Consider the following 21836-nt stretch of genomic DNA (forward strand, 5'->3'; position numbering starts at 1 on the left):
GTATGCACACCCACCTCGAAGCTGTCTAGCTTGGGTTTGAATCCCGGCCTAGCTATAAACTGCCATCCTGGTGTTTCACAGGAAAGGTGGTTCATCAATGTGTGTGCCGTCCCTTGGATGGACGTTAAAACTGGGTGTCCCATCTGCCGGCATTAGTTGGTGGATGCCAAAGATCCCACGATGTCCTTCATCAAGAGGAGGCGAGCTGACGCTGGCACACCGGACACATTACCCATTCCAGCACTAACCAGCAGAGGGCACTGCATTAGCGACACAGCCGCACCCTCAGCCAATGATGCTACGCCGCAGTCTTGTGATGCAAAAGGAAGAATAATAATAATAATAATAATTTGTGTGCACAATAAATTGAGAAAGGAAGGAGCAAAAGTGAAAATAGTGGAGAACTAGGAAGGTATGAATGTTGGGGAGGAGGGAGAGAAAGGAGAGGAGGGTTGGGAGGAGATCATGGCAAAGGGAGAAAAGGGAATGGGAATACATGAGAAAGGAAGAGTGTGGCATCATAAATTAAATAATTTTAATGTATATGAATACATAGACAGATCTTTACACTGAAGAGGGAAATCCTTCGGACGATAGCAAGAGTCCAGAAATATATACAAAATGGTAAAGCCCAAACATGTATGTCATCCTTGTCAATCTATAATTGAGTACATCAGATGACCATGGCAGACAGCTCACCTTTGGAAACCTTTCCTTGTAAACGTGATTCATCATGACAATCTCATTGTCGTACACTGATGGTGATCTTCCGGGACTGTAGACACAAGATTCAAAGAAACCATAAAGTACTCATTCCAAATATCTGCTCAACTACCTGAAAAAATTATTGACCTACGAGTCTCCTCATCACGAGGGCTCAAGTGACATCGTTCGTACTTACAACAATGTAAATGCAAAAAAACACTAAATATATATGCTCATCACTTTTGGGATAGGACATGAGCAGATTTTGCTTAATGGTGATAAATAAATATTTCATTCTTCCCCTCGCTTTGCGACAATTTTGTCAAAATCAAAACGGCAAAATATAATTATTCGTCCAAATGCTGTCGCTATAATTCATTTGTCGTTAAATAATTATTTTCGATAATGTCGTTAATTCATTTGTCCTGGTTACTCCCTCCTCCGGTATGATAGACCTGAGCCTCGTCCTGGTGGTGCGGTTGCTATCTTTATCAAAAACTCTCTTCCTCACTCTCCCTGCACTGCCCTCTCTCCACCCCACCCCCAGGAGTACCTCTGGCTACGGCTTGCTCTCCGCTCCCACCTTTTGTTCATATGTGTTCTGTACCGTCCTCCAAACAGTGATGACTCCATTTACATTTCGCTGTCGGACAACATGGACCAACTTCTATCAACTCATCCAAACTCTCTCTTCCTCATATGTGGCGACTTCAACTGTCATCATGCCAGCTGTCTGGGTGTGGGTTCCTCTCTCACCAGCCATGGCACCTCACCAAAGGACTTCTGCGACTCATTGGGACTGACACAATCTGTCAATTTCCCAACCCGGATCTCAGTCAATGGAGCATCTTCTCTTCTGGACTTGGTTATGACTAACTTCCCTGCAAATGTCTGCTGCTCTTCTTCTGCCCCAATCGGTTCTTCTGATCATGTGCTTGTTAAAGTGGACATCTCTCTGGTCATTCTCAGAGAGCCTCCTCAGCTTCGACGAGTCTGGCATTTCACTCAGGCCGACTGGCACGGTCTGCAAGCAGCCATCAATCATCTGGACAGGTCTCCCATCTCTACTGCCTCTGACATCAATTCTTCCTGGGAATTCTTCCAAAGCAAACTGCTCTCTCTCATGCACAGATTTATCCCATCTCATCTTCAGGTGTCATACCCTTCCTCCCGTCCATGGAACACTGAATCTTGTGGTGAGGCAGTTGCACTGAAACAACTTGCCTTTGCCTCTTGGAAGGCTAATCCAACTGAAGGCAATCTCAGTTCCTTCCACCAAGCTCGGAACAAGTGTGTGTCTACCCTCAGGAGTGCCAGGAAGCACTATCTCTCCACACTCAAGACCGAACTCTCAAACCTGTCTCCTTCCTCCAAATCCTGGTGGTGTCTGGTCAAATCCGTTTCTGGTGTTTGTACCCCCTCCATCCCCTCCCTCACCTCAAATGGCTACACAGTTGACACTGCACGTGACAAAGCCGAATGCCTCAACTCTGTGTTTGCCTCAAAATATTGTGTCCCAAACCCATCTCTCTCTGTTCCCACCTTAACAAGTCGAACCCAACTGCTCCTCGACTCTGTGTCCTTCTCTCCTGACAAGGTGAAGAAGTTTTTGTCAAACCTAGACTCTGATTCTGCATCTGGACCAGACGGCATCAGCCCACGGGTCCTAAAATCCTGCTCTGCCGCTCTATCTCACCCTCTCCCTGTTCTTCTCACCCTCTCTTTTGCTCAAGGTCATCTGCCAGCATCTTGGAAATCAGCAAACATTACCGCTTTACACAAAAAATGTGAAAAAACAGATCCTTGCAACTACAGACCAATCAGCCTGCTCCCAATTATCAGCAAAGTCATGGAATCCATCATTGCTTCGGATATCAAATCCTTCCTCTTCTCCAATGGCTTGATTTCCAATCATCAATTTGGATTCAGACCAGGTCATTCTACTCTGGACATGTTGCTTCTGTTGTGTCAACAATGGATGGAGGTCCTAAATGCGAAACAGGAAATCAGAGCAGTCTCCCTTGACATATCACGTGCCTTTGATACGGTCTGGCACCCAGCTCTGCTTACCAAAGTCTCCTCCTATGGTATCCATGGAAATCTCCACGCTTGGCTTGCGGACTTCCTCTCTGGTCATAGTCAACATGTGGCCCTGAATGGATTTCTCTCATCGCCCCTTCCTGTTCTGGCTGGAGTTCCCCAAGGTAGTGTTCAGGGCCCTGTGCTTTTTCTGGTCTTCATCAATGATCTCTCCGACTCTCTGGAAAATCCTCTCTATCTCTTTGCTGATGACTCCACTCTCTGCCGCTCCATTCCTCATCCCTCAGTCTGCAGCCTCCTCACTCTCTGCAGACCTGGACAAAATCACAGACTGGTCAAACAAGTGGAACATGTCTTTCAATCATGACAAATCTCACACTCTTACTATGTCTCTCCGAAAAGACCGACTGGAAAACCCTCCCATCTACTTTCTCAACAATCCTCTCCAAGAAGTTCTGTCGCTCAAGCTTTTGGGTCTCACTATCTGCCATAATCTTTCTTGGGAAAACCACATTTCCAAATTGGCCTCCAAAGCCAGTCGCCGACTGGGCATCCTCCATCGTGCGAAGTCCTTCCTCTGCACACCTGAGCTCCTCACCACATACAAGGCTTTGATCCGCAGCTCAATGGAATACTGTTCCCCCCTCTGGGCTGGTGCTCCTGCCTCACACTTAGCTCGACTTCACACTGTTGAAACCAAAGCTTTCAGAATCATTGGAATCTCCTGCGATGAAGCTAACTCCGAGGGCCTTTCACTCACTCACCGCAGGCAGGTTGGTGGCCTTTCTGTCTTCTACCGACTCCTCTCCGGCCTTGCTCCCCCAGCTCTCTCTGTGCTCTGTCCCGCAAATATTCTGACAGGTCGCACAAGATCTGCCAGCAAACCTCTTATGGTTAAACTGCGAAAATCTAGGCTCTCTGCTCACCTTCACTCTTTCATTCCCCTTTTTTCCCACCTCTGGAACAAACTCCCCCACTCCCTTCAATCCCACTCCTCCCTCCAGGTCTTTAAAACAGCTGTTCACCACCATCTCATATCTTCCCCCATCCAAAACCTTGATCTTTTCTACCCCCGTTAATTCACCCCAGATACACTTTTTCGAAATTCCAACTTCTTTCCTGGAAGTCCTTGCAGTGTCCATATGTTTTATACCTCTCCCACCTCCCCCCAAGCCCTCTCCCTCCCACAGTTCTCTCGATGTCCCTGCTCTCAAATATTGTGTTTGTGCCCTTCGCCCTCTCTCCCCATCTTGTCTACCACTCCCCTTATTTTGTGTTTTATGTGTTGGTTTGTGTCGGTTTGACTTGTTGTGTGATTAATGTTAGCTCTTTCATGAGCCTCGATCTTGTATACAAAAAAGAAAAAAGAAAAAAAAAGAACGAGTTTCCGAGCGTGCAAGATGTTTTATATAAATGTTTTAGAAAATTGGAACATTTTTTTATTTACATCCAGTTTATTACTGATTTTCTAATTGGCTGGTAGTTGGTGATAACACAACATAAGTTAGTGATTGGAAGATAGCATATGCGTAAGGCACCTGTCGAGCTGAACTTAGTATAAGGTAAACCTTCAGCTGTGCTCATACGGAAATTGTACAAGAATGACATGCGCCTGAGAAGAGTGTAGATGAGAATATATCAGAAGGAATAAAGTCAAACTACATTTCCATAACCCCAAAAAATTCCACTTTGGCAATATAGGATATTATTTGCAGATCAGTGACAAAAAAATCTCAATTTAACCCGTTTTAAATTCAGGGTGCAACACAACAAAATGTGAAAAAGTCAAGGGGTGTGAATACATTCCGACGGCACTAAATGTGTGTGTGCGTGTGTGTGTGTATGTATATATTGTTGCGGATCTCCGACTTCAGCTCTCCCCTTATCAAGAGGGGGTTAATTCCCTTGTACCTTTTACTGGCCGACGCGATCCTGAAGTTATCACGTTCCTTCCGGTCGGTGTTAAATAGGGTTGTTGGTCGAATGTAGTCCTATTACCTAATTACTAACACCGATCGTGAAGCAAGGAAATAACTCCCGCCTGAATCACGGATATTGATAGAATATGCCGAGCGGATAGCAATCCACGATCCGAGCTGTTAACCACTGACTAGACCCGATTATAGCGGTTCCTAATCGTGCCACGCTTACCCAATGGAGAAAAGACTAGGACGATCGAATTTAGGAAGAAACCAGGAAGAACAAGGCAACTTATTCACAATTTGTACAAGAAGAGGAAAAGTAAGGAATGTACAAGGAAGAGGAAGGAAAAGGACACAGGGCAGTCTTAACCACAGTCTTAACTTATTCCCTGGACTCGGGCCCGCTCACTCTCAGATTCGGTCTCAGACTTCAGACTCACGCGGGGATGTAGATGGTAGGGTGGAAGGTCCGGCGATGGCGTTCAGGCTCCGGTCCTCGACCCGTACCAGGCGATGATGGTGGAAACCCAGCAGGCAGCTCTCCGCGTAGCGTAGGCGCGAGCGGACAATTATTGTCACGGGAAAAGGGTAAGCCGGGCTATCGCGACTTCATGGCTCTTGGCCGCGTATGTAATATGTGTACCGGCGCCTTTACACGCGCTCCCGGTATTACTCGCTCCAAGCGCCCCTTCCCCAATGTCCTGCACGCTGCAGTTCTTGGCAATGCGTGCCGCGCGCTCGCCCTTTGTAAGCTGGTTGCCACAGCGTGTCTCTCCCTCTCGTACTCAACGCACGTTCCAGGTCAAGCGCCTCTCTCTCCCCGCTCAGACCTGAAGGTCAACCTCCTATCACGAGCGCAGTTGGTCAGTCCTCTCCGCACAGTCCTTTGAATGGCAACCTTCCCCAGCGAGTCCTGTCGAAGGGCTTTGCGTGCGCGCTTTTTATCAACCAAGCCAGCGAACGCTCTCGGAGCCCCAACCATGCCCTGTCAGGCGATCTTACCTCAGCCCTGGTTGGCTGGTGTGGTTTTACCGGCTCCGCCTTGATGGCTGGTTGACGTGGCCGCACCTCCATCCTGGCGCTCCGCCCCCTTTTCGGGCCTCACCTCGTGGCTTTTGGGCTGGTTCGAGCGGAAGCCCAAGGGCAGCGAAGGCTGCTGGCCAAGGAGCGTAACAAATTGGGAGGGCCGATGGGGCACAGACTGGAGAGCGCTTAATGGCGTCGCTTGGAGGGAGGCTGCCAAAATGAACGAAAGGGCCTACTCTTATTTGTTTGACACAACGCAGATGCAACTATTGGACATGGCCTTATCTAAACACATACTATGAAATAACTGACGTCCTATGGTGACCTACGTGTTGCTTGTGGCCTATCTATGGGGTGCAACCTTTAACCTTTAATGACGTTATATTTACAAGTGTGGGTTCTCAAAACCGCAACAATATATATATATATATATATATATATATATATATATATATATATATATATTGTTATGGATATGAGAATTGTGTTTAATTGTAAAATATCACCCTCCTTCCTCCATTTGTTGTGTATAAAGGTCAAAGGTCGTTCCCGTAGTTATTCCATATACCACACGTAGCCAATCATAGATTTCCTCCTTGTTCAGTAGTTTCCCCCTTATTATGTGTATTAGATTAAGGCTTTGTCTTCCATTAATTAACACTCCATTGCACCGAATTTAAACAAGGTAGATTCCCTTCACATTCCCCTTTTGTCATGCCAACTGCATTGGGTGGTTTTCTGCATTCCGCTGCTGCCTTGGGGTTGTGGTTTTTCGCTGCAAGACTCCATTACGCACGAGGTCATCTCGGAGCAGAAGGTGGGAGGAGTCAGCCCAGCGCCAGGAACAAGGCGTGGCCTTGCAAACGCCTCCTCTATGGGCGGGATCGGTGAGCCCTCGCGACCAATCAAGGCCGAGGCGAGCTCACCGATGGGCGTGTCGTGGAGGCCGGGGGCTTGATCGCCCCAGGGGCAATAAAAGCGTGCGCGGAAGCCTTTGGGAGTCAGCTCAGACAGGGAGAGAGAGAACCCGTCACGCAACGCCCCCACGTCAGATGCGGCAGCTTGAACAAAAGGAGCTTTGAAACCATCGCAGTTTTTGACCACGGCAGCTTTGAGCGGTGAACCAAGTTGCAGCCTCGAAGCAACGTCGCCGTACGAGAGACGGTTGAGGAGAGCCGGCGGCTGCCCAACTCGAGCCGCGATCATCCCAACCACCCGGACCCTTCCCGCCATTCGTTCCTGCCATCATCCCCCGTGTAAGTCTGATTGTTCGTCCGTCTTCTGTGTTGTCCTGGGGTTTAAGTAAGACTGTTAATAGGTAAGCTAGAATTTCACTGTGTCCTTCTGGTCCGTCCCTCTTTCTGTCTTTATTTTCTTATTCTTCCTTCTCCCTTGGTTTCTTTTGATTGTACATAATAGTAGTAATAAATTATATTTGTATTTCCAACCTTTTGTCTTCTTCTTCTTCACATCCTTCGTCTTTGAGGTTTCCACATTGAATACCTGTGGCACGATTTGGCCAACGTTCAGGAATCGGGTCTAGTAATTGTTAATAGTTCGTGCCGCGGTTGCTAAAACCGCTCGGCAATTAACATCTGTCCGCGGTACGAACGGGGCTGTGCACCTACCTTTCCGGGGGTAGCTGTGTAGCGTCAGGAGCGGAGACGGCCAGTGAAAATAGAAGGGGGGATTAACCCCCCCCCCCCTTAAGGGGAGTACCGTACTCTGGTTCCGCAACTATATATATATATATATATATGTGTGTGTGTGTGTGTGTGTGTGTGTATGTATGTATGTATGTATACATATGTATGTATGTATGTATATATGTATGTATGTATGTATGTATGTATACATATATACATATATACACACACACACACACACACACACACACACACACACACACACACACACACACACACACACACACACATACATATACACAAAGAATTAAGTTAAGCACCCCTACACAACGAATTAAGGTAAGCACCCCCTAATATATATTCTTTGTGTATATGTATACATTGGCATATATTCTAAGGTATGTGAGATCAAATAATGATTGGTATGACATTAGTTATTGACGTTATTGACGTCACTTACACGTTATTGACATTACACGTTATTGACGTTATTGACGCAAAGATCGCTAGAGGTCTTCTCAGAACAATGACTGTACGTTAGAAAACATAAACGTCATCCACACTGTCCGTGATAGACCTATAGCTCCATACTTAAATTGAGGTGAAAATATGCCTAAAATTCCCAAAAAATTTCACCTTAAATTATGCAGAATAAAATATTGAAAACGGCATGATTGTTATGTTTTTATGTGACCATAATATCACTTCTCCAGAAAATATAGCAATATCATGGGTATATTACACTGTTTTGACGACAACAAACTTGTAATGTGCGAGGTTGTAAAAAACGGGGGGGGTGCTTAACTTAATTCTTTGTGTATACATATATATATATATACAGTCTCGTGAAAAGGTAAGTACACCCCATGTAAAGTTTTGACTTTTTCAACATACTTCAACGTACAGCTATTTGATCTTCATTTCAACAATATTGATAGATAAAGGTGATATAATATAACAAATATCATGAAACATTTACATTTTGTAGTCCATTGTATAATTTAAATAAACATAAATGCAAATTTCGTATGTGGAAAAAGTAAGTACACCCTTACATTTATCACAACTTCAAATACCTAAAATTAGAATCAGGTGCACCAGCTCAGGTGCAAATAATTAGAACATCGTTTGAGAGGATCTTGGAGGAACCTGTCTTATTTAAACCTCAGACATTTAGTTTGATTTGCTCTTTGTTGTTGAAGTGTGCGGCATCACCATGCCTAGATCAAAAGAGCTCTCTGCGGCCTTCAGAAAGAAGGTTGTAGATGCCTACGAGTCTGGGAAGGGATTTAAAAAGATCTCCAAACAATTTGAAATCAATCATTCGACTGTCCAGAAGATCATCTACAAGTGGAGAAGATTCCAAACAATTGCCAACTTGTTCAGGCCAGGCCGCCCCAGCATGTTCAGCCCGAGAGCAGACCGCAAGATGCTGAAATAAGTCTCTAAGAATCCGAGAATGTCATCACGGGACCTACAGGTAGCTCTTGCCACTGTTGATGTCAAAGTGCACGAGTCTACCATTACAAAGAGGCTGCACAAATTTGATCTACATGGGAGGTGTGCCAGGAGGAAACCTTTGCTGTCCAGAAAGAACATCAGGGCAAGACTAAAGTTTGCCAATGAACACCTGGGCAAAGATGAGCAATTCTGGAACATTGTGCTCTGGACAGATGAGTCAAATGTAGAGCTATTTGGCCACAGTACCAGAAGACATGTTTGGCGAAAACCAAAGACAGCATTTGACCACAAGAAGCTGATACCAACTGTAAAGCATGGTGGTGGAAATATTATGGTTTGGGGCAGCTTTGCTGCATCAGGGCCTGGGCAGCTCACCATCATAGAATCCACTATGAATTCTTCATTGTACCAGAGGGTGCTTGAGGATAATGTGAGGCCATCTGTCGGAAAGGTGAAGCTCAACCGAAGGTGGACCTTAGAACATGACAATGACCCTAAACATACCAGTAAATCCACCAAGGAATGGCTGAAAAGAAAGAAATGGAGGGTTCTGGAATGGCCAAGTCAAAGCCCGGATCTAAATCCCATCGAGATGTTGTGGGGGGATTTGAAACGAGCTGTGCATGCAAGAAACCCCTCAAACATCGCACAGCTGAAAGAATTCTGCATGGAGGAGTGGGCAAAAATTTCTCCCAGTCGATGTCAGAGACTGGTAGACAGTTATAAGAAACGCCTACTTGAGGTTGTTTATGCCAAAGGGGGCAATACCACCTATTAGAGCCAAGGGTGTACTTACTTTTTCCACATGTGAAATTTGCATTTATGTTTATTTAAATTGTACAATGGACTACAAAATGTAAATGTTTCATGATATTTGTTATATTATATCACCTTTATCTTTCAATATTGTTGAAATGAAGATCAAATAGCTGTATGTTGAAATATGTTGAAAAAGTCAAAACTTTACATGGGGTGTACTTACTTTTTCACGAGACTGTATATACCGTTCCATCCATTGCAATCGAAGACACACCACTCAAAGTTGTAGATAGGTTCTGCTACCTTGGAGGTGTCCTCTCAAAATATAATGATTGATGATGAAGTAACCTCAAGACTTGTTCAAGGATGTGTGTCCTTTGAAAGATTTATGCATCACCTCTGGCATGAATGTGGCATTCGCCTGGACACCAAAATCAGTGTCCATCATTTTGTTGTTTTATCGACACTCCTGTATGGATGCAAATCTCGGATACCCTATCGTCGCCATGTCAAATGCCTCGAACAATTATATATGCGATGCCTTCACAAGATTCTTATCATCACCTGGCAAGACAGAATACCTAACACCTCAATCCTAGACTGTTGTCGTATCCAAGGAATTGAGTATTTCTTGATGAAAACCCAGCTTTGCTGGTCAGAACACCTCACACGCATGGAAGACCACAGAATCCCAAGAGTGCTTTTCTACGGTCAATTTAAATTTGGTAAACGGTCAAGTGTTGGACAAAGGAAGTGCCACCAGGAACATCCTTAAATTTACACTCAAGTGTTGTGCCATTCCAATCGTCACATGGGAACATTAGGCCACATACAGGTTAGCTTGGCGCAACTTTTGCTGTAAAGTCCTGAACCACTTTTAATGTGGGAGACTTGCTATAAAGAGCCAGCGGAGGCAAGAAAGAAGCACCTGCCAACGTCAATCTCTGCAAGTCTATACCTGCAATGTCTGCGGTCGATGCTGTGGGTCCTGCATCAGCCTATACAGCCATCACACAATGCACAATGCTGAGTGAGCACACCATAGAAGAAGAGAAATTCGACAAAAGTGACGACTTACACCATCATCATCATACACAGTGTGTGTATATATATATATATGTATGTATGTGTGTATATGTGTATTACTGGTCTAACAGTTTAGTACTGGTGTAACAGTTTATTACTGGTGTAACAGTTTAGACAGTGTAAGTGGCTGCACGTCACAGATCAGAGTAACTGGTGGAGATTAAAGACGTACGTTTGATCACGACATGTGAAATAGCCCATTAGCTCGAACTCTAGGAGACGACAGATAATTATAAATCATAATTATTATTGACATCTATTTCAATCTGTAGCATCGTCGAAAAACAATGTTGAAACACTGACAATATGATGTGGCACCAGAATGGGCTTCTCCCTGGAACCTGCAGTGCTCAAATGGGCCTGTAACACCAGCTATTCTGTTAATAACTCCGTGGTCACATATAAAATCTTGGAAAATATTTAACGTGAGCAAGCCTTTCGGTTTGACTACTGTGGATAAACAAATAAACATGCGATTGACAGTAAATATGATGCTGATTTTCACAATTGCAACTTAAATAAATAAATAAATATATAGAAACAATGTTAGTAAAACGCAAGAATGGAAAGGATAAATCACCAATATGTATTTATCTTTGCATTACCTGAGGCTTCTTGATCGAGGCCTGAGGGCAGGGGAGCGTCTGCCACCTGGCACCGGCGTGCCCAATCCGCCTGATGCACCCAGAGTAACACTGCTGATGATCTCCTCATCGGGAAGACGTTCCGTGCTGCAGAAGTGGCGCGATAGGAAATGCAGCTCATCGGCCGTCGGAGCTGCAGGTAGTTGGTGGAGTCGCTCCTGGGATGAGCAGGAGGACTGCATGTACATGGGATTGAAGAGGGGTAGGCATCAGAGCACGAGCGTGTTATGATCGAGATCATTTGCCTCATGAAGCAGAATGACCTTGACAAAATGACGGAAGGTTAGTGCTGGCGGTATTCTGATCGCAGAAAACTAAACCTTGATCTTTTCTACCCCCGTTAATTCACCCTAGATCCACTTTTTAAAAATACCAACTTCTTTCCTAGAAGTTCTAGCAAGAGTCCATGTGTTTTATACCTCTCCCACCCCCACCCCTCCCCGCCTTCCCATGGCTCCTCCCCCCAAGCCCTCCGCCTCCTACAGATCTCCTGACGTCTCTGTTCTTTGCTGTTGTACTTGTGTGCTTCCATATCTCTCCCCATCTTGTCTCCCGCTCCCTTTATTACATGTTTTGTGTGTCCGTTCGTTTTTTTTGTGATTGACGTTTGCTCTTACATGAGCCTCGATCTTGTTCAAAAAAAATAAAAGTAAAATAATGCCACCGCATCCACGTTTAAATGGTACCGGAGGTATTTACCATTCTAGGCTACGTTTGGTTTTGCCTACCATTTACATCTAACTTGACACGAGTCAGACATCAAATTTGTGGAACAATTTGGATCATCTTAGCTCGTTACCTGTACCGTACTTTGAAAGCTTGTTTGTACAATTCTCCTTCAAAGAAAAAAGTTCCACCATAACATGCAGCTCAGATCCCCTTCCTTACCGACACAGCCGAACTCGGAGTGGTCGTTCCATAGCCAGACGATGGCAAGGATGCGAGAGACCAGCGGCGGCCATCCCTGCGGCATTACACAAAGAACGCACAAACAATGAGCTTGTAATGACAAGTTCTCTCAAACAGAGAAGGACAACACTTTTGCATCGCTATCCCTTTACCTCTCTCCAACCTGCCTTGAAAAATAGCTCAAGGGGGAGTGCGGAGAGGGCTTTAACTCAGAAGATGTAATATGCATTCATCAGAAATAATATTCCCTTTTCGTCTGTCTCCTTCCATCACATGTCAGGAAACGTTTATTTCGCTTTTGGCGAATCCATGAAATTTCCAAAATGTGTTAAACATCCGGCATGACTATACCTCTGCAGGTAAAAAAAACACACCTCAAACGGTGGTCCACCCGCCTCGAATAAAAGGAAAAACAGAGAACTCCGACAAACTTTTGCTCTGCCGAAGGGTAAGGCCCGAAACGTCAGTTTTTCCTTTTATTCGTCAGTTTTTCCTTTTATTCGTCAGTTTTTCCTTTTATTCGTCACTTTCTCCTTTTATTCGTCAGTTTTTCCTTTTATTCGTCAGTTTTTCCTTTCATTCGTCAGTTTTTCCTTTCATTCGTCAGTTTTTCCTTTCATTCGTCAGTTTTTCCTTTCATTCGTCAGTTTTTCCTTTTATTCGTCAGTTTTTCCTTTATTCGTCAATTTTTCCTTTCATTCGTCAGTTTTCCTTTCATTCGTCAGTTTTTCCTTTCATTCGTCAGTTTTTCCTTTCATTCGTCAGTTTTTCCTTTCATTCGTCAGTTTTTCCTTTTATTCGTCAGTTTTTCCTTTTATTCGTCACTTTTCCCTTTTATTCGTCAGTTTTTCCTTTTACTCGTCAGTTTTCCCTTTTACTCGTCAGTTTTTCCTTTTACTCGTCAGTTTTTCCTTTTATTCGTCAGTTTTTCCTTTTATTCGTCAGTTTTCCTTTCATTCGTCAGTTTTTCCTTTCATTCGTCAGTTTTTCCTTTCATTCGTCAGTTTTTCCTTTTATTCGTCAGTTTTTCCTTTTATTCGTCACTTTTCCCTTTTATTCGTCAGTTTTTCCTTTTATTCGTCAGTTTTTCCTTTTACTCGTCAGTTTTCCCTTTTATTCATGTTTTTCCTTTTATTCATCAGTTTTTTCCTTTTATTCATCAGTTTTTCCTTTTATTCGTCAGTTTTTTCCCTTTTATTCATGTTTTTCCTTTCATTCGTCAGTTTTTCCTTTTATTCGTCAGTTTTTCCTTTTATTCGTCACTTTTCCCTTTTGTCCGTCAGTTTTTCCTTTTATTCATCAGTTTTTTCCTTTTATTCGTCAGTTTTTCCTTTTTATTCATCAGTTTTTTCCTTTTATTCATCAGTTTTTCCTTTTATTCGTCGGTTTTTTCCCTTTTATTCATGTTTTTCCTTTTATTCGTCAGTTTTTTCCTTTTATTCGTCAATTTTTCCTTTTATTCGTCAGTTTTTTCCTTTTATTCGTCAGTTTTCCCTTTTGTCCGTCAGTTTTTCCTTTTATTCGTCAGTTTTCCCTTTTATTCATCAGTTTTTCCTTTTATTCATCAGTTTTCCCTTTTATTCATCAGTTTTTCCTTTTATTCACCAGTTTTTCCTTTTATTCGTCAGTTTTTTCCTTTTATTCATCAGTTTTCCCTTTTATTCATCAGTTTTTCCTTTTGTTCGTCAGTTTTTCCTTTTATTCGTCAGTTTTTTCCTTTTATTCGTCAGTTTTTCCTTTTATTTTATTTTATTCGAGGTGGATCCACCACCATTTAATGTATTTTTATCTATTATTACAGTACTTCCTTTGCCGCCCACACAGATCTCTGTTGGTGTGCTGAAATTAGTGATTATATTATTGTATGCATCTCCAGAGACTAAACTAATTTCATTGATGGATCAAACTTTGAAAATCCCTCTTGTGACATTGAAGCATCCTTGGCTTTAGTGTGTACGGCAAAGGGATGAGATTAACGACTCTTTTACGATTCCGATGCAACGACTCGTGAAATCCCGACACTTCGCTCAAATTCCGCCACTCAACATTACCAAGGAAAGCTCGACGGTCATTTGTCTTTCAAACAGACAGTTTCATTTTTAAATCGGTAATAAGGATCTTATAGACTTCAAGCGATCACCAATAAATTTACACCTGGTCTCGGTATGATTGCTACCTTTTGATATCGATTCCAATGCTGGGTGCGTGTTGGCAAGGCAGGTGGGAGGGAGACAACAAGGTGATGGGCAATTAGCAAACATTTAGCAAAGGACTAAAAGAATGCTCCGAGAACATGCAAGGAGCAAGTGGAAGATGAAGTTCGGAAGACATAGTAAAGAGGAGGATGTAATAGGATGACATTGAGGTGAGGACGGTCAACATGATCTGCGCAACCCCGGGTGAAAAGGAATAAATGAACAGGTGAGGATCCATTACTGGTTGCATCGACGATGAAGAATCATGAAGAAGGATCATTCCAAGAAATGGGATCGAAATGAGACGACTGAGGAATACAACTGAAGCACCGGTTCACTCGTTCCAAAGTGAAGTGAAACATGGTAAAATGGTTGCAAATCCATTGAAAAAGAAAGGAAGAAAGAAAGAAAGAGAAGAGCCAGCACCAACAGGAAAATATTACCTGTCTGCCCTGTGAACATGGCTGCTGGGCAAGGATGACACAGTGGCAAGATGAGACAAGGGAGAGAAACAGGCACGAAGATAACAAGCAGACAACAAGGCAGGGGAAAATAAATAAATAAATAAATTTCAACAGACAGTGCCGACAAGCGGACAAAATTAACAAGTCGACAAAAAGTTAGACAAAAATATCGGCTATGGACGCAGAAAGCCATAATCAGAATCTTGGATCTATCAGAAAGACAGCAGACAGAGTGAGATAACAGCATTTATAACTGATGTTCGTTCAGAAGAAAGTTGGACAGCGGTGAAAAGTAAACGACTTAACTCGGTGTAAAGTTAGGATTTTGCCCGCAGCCGACCTCGCTGTAGTCGACCGATTTCTTAAAGTTCGAGGGCATTGCGAAAGGGGTTAATAAATGATGACGGATCACGTTTTACGAAGGACACATTGCATGTGCAGAGAAAGACAATAAGACGGTAATAAAAGTGGATACTCACGAGAAGGCAACATAGGGGGTTCGGGAAGGGGACGTCATATAGGCCTCACCTGCGAGCAGTAGCGAAAGAAAAATGAGCTGGAGCACTGGGAGAGAAGCTTCTCGGACTGTCCAAGGGGCTTCCACCTGCCAAGAGAAAAAAGTGTTTTCAGAAATTAAAACTCACCTCGGCTGTTTTGCTGCGCCTGTGGCGCAAAGGTTATAGCCGAGCAATCGGGCCTCATTGAACCACTCTTACAAGGTACTTGTTTGTTTCATGGTTTATTTTGAGTTTGGGTACCACTATAAACTACCTTTTTGAGGGACTGGTTTGACTATCGGACCTACATGGACTTGATTATGTGTGGTGCAGAGCAGGTGAGGCAGGGAGATTCATATCTCCAATAAATGTCATCATCCACCTCCGGCTGGGTTTTTACCTGAATGAGCAGACTGGATTTTTAAATAATTAAATAATGACATGATAACACTCCCACGTTTGATTAATTTGGCTTGGGATCACCTGTTTATGACGTATTGCACGTGGAGGGCGTGTGGGGACACTAAAATAAAGAATTTTTCAAGAAAAAAAGCAAAAGGAAGATAATGAAGGATAATTGAGAGAGAGAGATTCTTCTTTTGTATTCAGCACGAGCCTGTGGAAGAGCGTCATTGGCTGAGAGGGTGGCAGTGCCATCTGTAGGTTAGGGCAGAGATTCGGAATGCTGTTGATGGCTCGCCTGTTCTTCGCTAAGGACACCGTGGGATCTTTAACTTCCACCAACTAATGCAGGCAGATGGGAGGTCCAGTGGAACATGACCATCCAAAAGACGGCACACACAATTAATTAATTAATTAATTAATTAATCAGCCTGCATGCGAAATACACCAGGATGACATTTTATAGCTGGGTTGAGATTTGAACCCAGGCTCGACAGCTTAGAGGCGAGTGTGCGAGCGAGAGGGAGAGAGACGATGATGATGAGACAGGTAGACAAGAGGGTGAAAGCAGAGTGCAGAGTGGATAGGGAATAAAATTGAAGTTCGGAGGAAAATAGGAGTCAAATGAGGGAAGGAAAGAAACAGGAAGCATATGGAGCGATGGGAAGGAGGGATAAAAAATCTGGCCAAATTTACGCTGCTCCCTTTCCGTAAGCTTAGAATTCAAATCCTTAATCCTGAGCCGTATTAAGCTGGGTTTGAACCAAAAACCATCTTGACGTCAGCTTGGGGTTCAGAATTCTCCACCATTATCCAGCTTCATATGGAAAAAGGGCTGGGCCTCTTTATCCGTCTCATCTGAACCAATGCCTCATGATGCTCAGAACATGGGTACAAATCCCATATATAAATCTGTATGTGCTCTTGTTATAAAGTACATCGAGATTTGCTATTGTCTTTGGCCTGCGCATTGATTTGTGGACAACCTGCACAAGAACCTTAAGTAAATCAATAAAAAAAGAAACTTTCTGCTTTGAAACTGAAACTTTCTGCTTTGAAAAAAAAGAAAACTGAAAAAAGAAACTACTGCAAAACTTTCAGCAAAAACTAAATGTTATAATAAGAATAATGTTCAATTATTTTATGCCATTTATACGTCATATATATGAAATACTATCTTGTACGCCATGTATATGAAATCTGGAAAGTACTGACGCAGGAATATTGACTTTATCCAGGGTAACTGGACACACTGTGGGATTCGTCATCCTTCGGCATGAAAATGCCTTCTAAATCTGCAACGTTAGAATTTACCATCGGTGCCAAAGAGCCGAATCGAAAGTTGTAATTAAAACAGGATGGAAATGGAAAATACTTACACTCAGGTCAGTCATTCAAGCAGCAGGATGGAAGAAAAACAATGGAATACACTTAGAAGATTTACCTATAACAAAACAGGACGCAATGCTTGGGAAAACCTTTCTTTTGATCTTTGATCTGGAAAAATGATCTTTCTTGGGAAAACCACATTTCCAAGCTGGCCTCCAAAGCCAGTCGCCGACTGGGCATCCTCCGTCGTGCGAAGTTCTTCCTAGGCACACCTGAGCTTCTCACCACATACAAGGCTTTCATCCGCAGCTCAATGGAATACTGTTCTCCCCTATGGGCCGGTGCTCCTGCCTCACACCTGGCTCGGCTTCACGCTGTTGAAACCAAAGCTTTCAGAATTATTGGAATCTCCCGCGATGAAGCTATCTCTGAGGGCCTTTCACTCACTCACCGCAGGCAGGTAGGTGGTCTTTCTGTCTTCTACCGACTCCTCTCCGGCCTTGCACCCCCAGCTCTCTCTGTGCTCTGTCCCCCAAATATTCCTACAGGTCGCACAAGATCTGCCAGCCACCCTCTGATGGTTAAACTGCCAAAATCTCGGCTCTCTGATCACCTTCACTCTTTCATTCCTCTTTTCTCCCGCCTCTGGAACAAACTCCCTCACTCCCTTCAATCCCACTCCTCCCTCCAGGTCTTTAAAACAGCTGTTCACCACCATCTCTTATCTTCCCCCATCCAAAACCTTGATCTTTTCTACCCCCGCTAATTCACCCCAGATCCACCTTGTTTGAAATTCCAACTTCTTTCCTGGAAGTCCTGGCAGTGTCCATATGTTTTATACCTCTCCCACCGCCCCCTTCCCATGCCCCCCCCCCCCAAAGCCCTCGCCCTCTCTCAGATCTCTCGATGTCTCCATGTCTCTCGGTCCCTGCTCTCAAATGTTGTGTTTGTGTCCTTCCCCCTCTCTCCCCATCTTGTCTACCGCTCCCGATGTTATATGTTTTATGTGTCGGTTTGTCTTTCTGTGTGATTAATGTTCGCTCTTTCACGAGCCTCGATGTTGTATACAAAAAAAAAAAAAAAAAAAAAAATGCTGCATACTTTAAATAAGGCCACATTGGGTGCAGTTGAAATGGCAAAATATGGTAACTCATTCACTTTTGCCAATTGGCATAATCTCTTAAAAGTTCTGTCTTTCCTTCAGCCAAAATGAATTTTTCACAATTTATTCGGGGAGCCTTTGTACGCCGGGAGCAGGAGAGAGAGAGTTTTTGAAAATGTGTGGAGAACGTTTCGGCTAACAAAACAAAATGTGTGTTGAAGGTTTAAGTTAAGCTCCTGTCATTCATTCGAACTCCTGGGTCTCACTCTCAGCCATGATCTTTCTTGGGTAAATCACATTTCAAAGTTGACCTCCAAAGCCAGCCGCCGAATGGGCATCCTCCATCGTACAAAGACCTTCCTTGGCACACCTCAACTCCTATCCACCTGCAAGGCCTTCATCCGCAGCTTGATGGAGTACTGCTCTCCCTCTGAGGTGGCTAACCTGCGTCACCATCTTGCTCAGCTTGACGCCGTGGAAACCAAAGCCTTCGAGATTATTGGGATCTCCCATAATGAAGCTGAGTCTATCACGACACCATCACAGACAGGTTGGGTGTCTATCTGTCTTCTTCCGCCTCCTTTCTGGTCGTGCAGCCACTGCTCTTTCCGTATTTTGTCCCACAGGTTTCTGCAGGGCTCACACGATACACCATCAACCCCATTCTGGGGAAACTACCTAAATCCAGGATCACTGCTCACCTATACTCATTCGTTCCTCTTTTTATGCCTCCGCCCCCGAAGGTGGCCGGAGGCATTAAGTTTTCGGGTTGTCCGTCCGTCCGTCCATCCATACGGGCTAAACCTAGTTTTTCTCAGCAACCACATGTCCGATTGAGACAAAACTTTTAGGATAGGAGTGACACCCGTACAGAATGTTTTTTATGATAATTGTGACGTCATAGGTCACGTGGCAAGGCAGCCATCTTGAATAAACGGAAATAATTAAAAAATTATTTCTCTGAAACTGCTAAATGGAAATTTTTTAAACTTGGCACATTGTCAAGTACTCCCAATGGGGAACAAAAGCATGATAATGATGACATCATAGGTGAAGTGGTATACCAGCCAAAAATGTTTTAATCGAATTCCTTGTCCTAAAAATCTGAAATTGCATGCACATGATCTATGACCCATTTGTATTGAAATATTAAATTTATGACATCATAGATCAAATGGTTTGGCAGCCATATTGGATTTAACCTAAAACCTTAAAAAACCATCTTCTCCCAAACCACCAAATCGATTGACTCAAAATTTTACGTTTGTCATTGACTAGGCATGGCGATTAAAAGATGACCACAAAAACATCATTGGTCACATGGTGCGGCAGCCATATTGGATTGAAGAAAAATATTAAATAATTATATCTCTGAAAACACTTACCCTATCGATGCAAAATTTTACAAATATCATCTAACACTATTGTTGCATATAGTTTGAAAATGATGATGTTGTAGGTCACGTGGTTTGGCAGCCATCTTGGATACAAAAACTAACCTTATACGATCAACACAAAACTTCACAAACGTGATCCCCTACCCATACATATGCAGAGTGTACATTTTTAAAGGTCATATGTCATGTAGTATGGCAACCATATTAGCTTGAAAGCAGATATTTTTTTAAAATCCCTTCTCTGAAACTGCTTCACCGATCAATGTGAAACCTGTCATAGTTGGTGAAAATGTGATACTTGAAAACAGCTGAAGGGATTTGAATCAAACTTGTTTATTTTTAGGACAGTGAATGAGGGCATCTACCCGTTGTGGGACTATGCGGAGGCATATTGTCGACATACTCGCATTGCTCTAGTTTCCCACCTACGGAACCAAGTTCCACATACTCTTCAATGTCATTCTTCATTCCAGGTCTTCAAGACAGCTGTTCACCACCATCACAGATTGTCTCCAATCTAAAACCAATATATGTTCTACCCTCGTTAACCCCCAACCCAACCTCCTTCCAAATTTCCAGTTTTCTCTTCTACATCCATCTTGTCCACCCCGTGCGCCCTCTTTACTCTCCAATTCCCTTATTTGTCCAAGTCTCCCTTTATTTTATCCTTCAACTCTGCTGTTGGTGTTCCCCCCTCTTTCTCCTGTTCCTTTTGTTCTGTAGCCTCCTCTTCCATTGAGGGTGCTAGCCTTGACTTTGTATACAAAAAAGAACTGAACCATTCTAAAAATTCCCCTCGCGAAACACAGGTGCTACACATGTTAGGTTTTTGTCACAGCAATGCTCGATGCTGACAAATTTGATTGTTATATCACACAAACGGTACCCTTTTAGTTCCATATAGAAGTAAAAATCACAGCCACAACTTGAAATAGTTCAAAAACAAAAAATAAATAATGATAAAAATCAATAACTATTTTTTTAACAGAATACAAAAAAACAATTTTATAATAATGAATCTCAAATAATTTATTTATTTATACATGGTGTAAGACTCGTGGTCGAGCTGCAACACAAAAATTTCTCCTGTCAATGGGCCAATAATAAGGAGACATTTCCCTTTTCCCATGGGATGCCAACCCACAGGGTTTGTCCGTGCTCTATCCTCTTCAAATGCCGAAGTCAAGCGAGGAAGCAGCACGTAATCCTACCGGTGGACGCTTTTTGAAGTCTTCGGTATGACTAGGCCGGGATCAGTATCTAACCATCGATCTCCCAGACTCAGAGCTCATGGTCTAACCATTGTGTGTCTGGTGATAGTTATCCCCATACTGGGAGGACATTGTAATTGGCTCCGTCTATCTGTCCTTCCGTCCGTCCGTCCGTCATACTATCTCCTCTTAAACGCACACTATCTCCTCTTAAACGCACACTCTCTCTCTCTCTCCTGTGTTGTTCATGCACAGAAATTCACCAAACATGGTAGTTATGATCAACAAATGACAAGAAGGTACAAAAGCAATATAATTTTTTACCCCACCCCTGGGGTGTGGTCAAAAGATCAATTACCAACAAATGTAATTACGGGCACATTTTCAAATGAAACTTCGTATATGCAATCAACAATGTGGACGCATGAAACATGTAACGATTTTTTGGATATGACCAAGAGGTCATATGACCAAGAGTTCATGCCCCAGAGGGTGGGAACTTGGGGTCACAGGGGTCAAAATGGAAATTTTTTAAACTCGAAATTTGATATCGAGTCATTCCTGGTGGAACATTTTGCCATCTTTCAACATTGCTTTAGGTGTGAATTGTGGGGATTTGCGATGGAGTGCCTCTAGTTATTTAAATTCTCTCATACCTGGAAGGATAGGCATCACGAAGTTTTGCTTACTATCGGAACAGGCAAATAGTATTCATTACCTATTTGAAGGTGTTTGTAAGAAGAAAAAAAATAGATTGAAGAGCAGCATACAAGTTAAATATCTGCAATCGCAAAGCGATCGCCAAGGTTAGTCTCCCCCGGCTTACCCTTGGCCCGCGATCAAATGATGACATATTTGCTTAAGACCACCATATGCCCTTGACCTTAAACATTTAGGGATAGAGTGAAAATTAAGAAAATGTATATCCATCTACAATTTACTCATAAAACTTAACATTATGGACATTGGAGGAGTATTATTCAAGTTATGATCAAAAGGGTGTTTTTTGTTAATTTGGTCACAATCCAAAAAGAGAGTAGT

At 43.2% G+C, this 21836-nt stretch overlaps 1 protein-coding gene across 19 annotated transcripts in view; it reads right to left on the minus strand.

Annotated features, from left to right (window-relative positions):
• Positions 1-21836, minus strand: part of LOC137422533 (microtubule-associated serine/threonine-protein kinase 3) — a 498013-nt gene that overhangs the window by 116942 nt on the left and 359235 nt on the right. For 11 of the 19 annotated variants that reach the window (XM_068109270.2, XM_078770435.1, XM_078770444.1 and 8 more), the window contains 6 exons: positions 15386-15461; positions 14837-14860; positions 14375-14395; positions 12178-12253; positions 11251-11465; positions 700-775 (listed from right to left, as the gene is read on the minus strand). In XM_068109270.2, the coding sequence (XP_067965371.2) occupies positions 700-775; positions 11251-11465; positions 12178-12253; positions 14375-14395; positions 14837-14860; positions 15386-15461 (488 nt within the window). The remainder of the gene's footprint in view (positions 1-699; positions 776-11250; positions 11466-12177; positions 12254-14374; positions 14396-14836; positions 14861-15385; positions 15462-21836) is intronic. The other 8 variants (XM_068109313.2, XM_078770458.1, XM_078770490.1 and 5 more) reach the window with 4 other exon arrangements.

This window comes from Myxine glutinosa, chromosome 1 (assembly GCF_964187855.1).
Source record: "Myxine glutinosa chromosome 1, kmMyxGlut1.1, whole genome shotgun sequence".
NCBI classification, from domain to species: Eukaryota; Metazoa; Chordata; class Myxini; order Myxiniformes; family Myxinidae; genus Myxine; species Myxine glutinosa.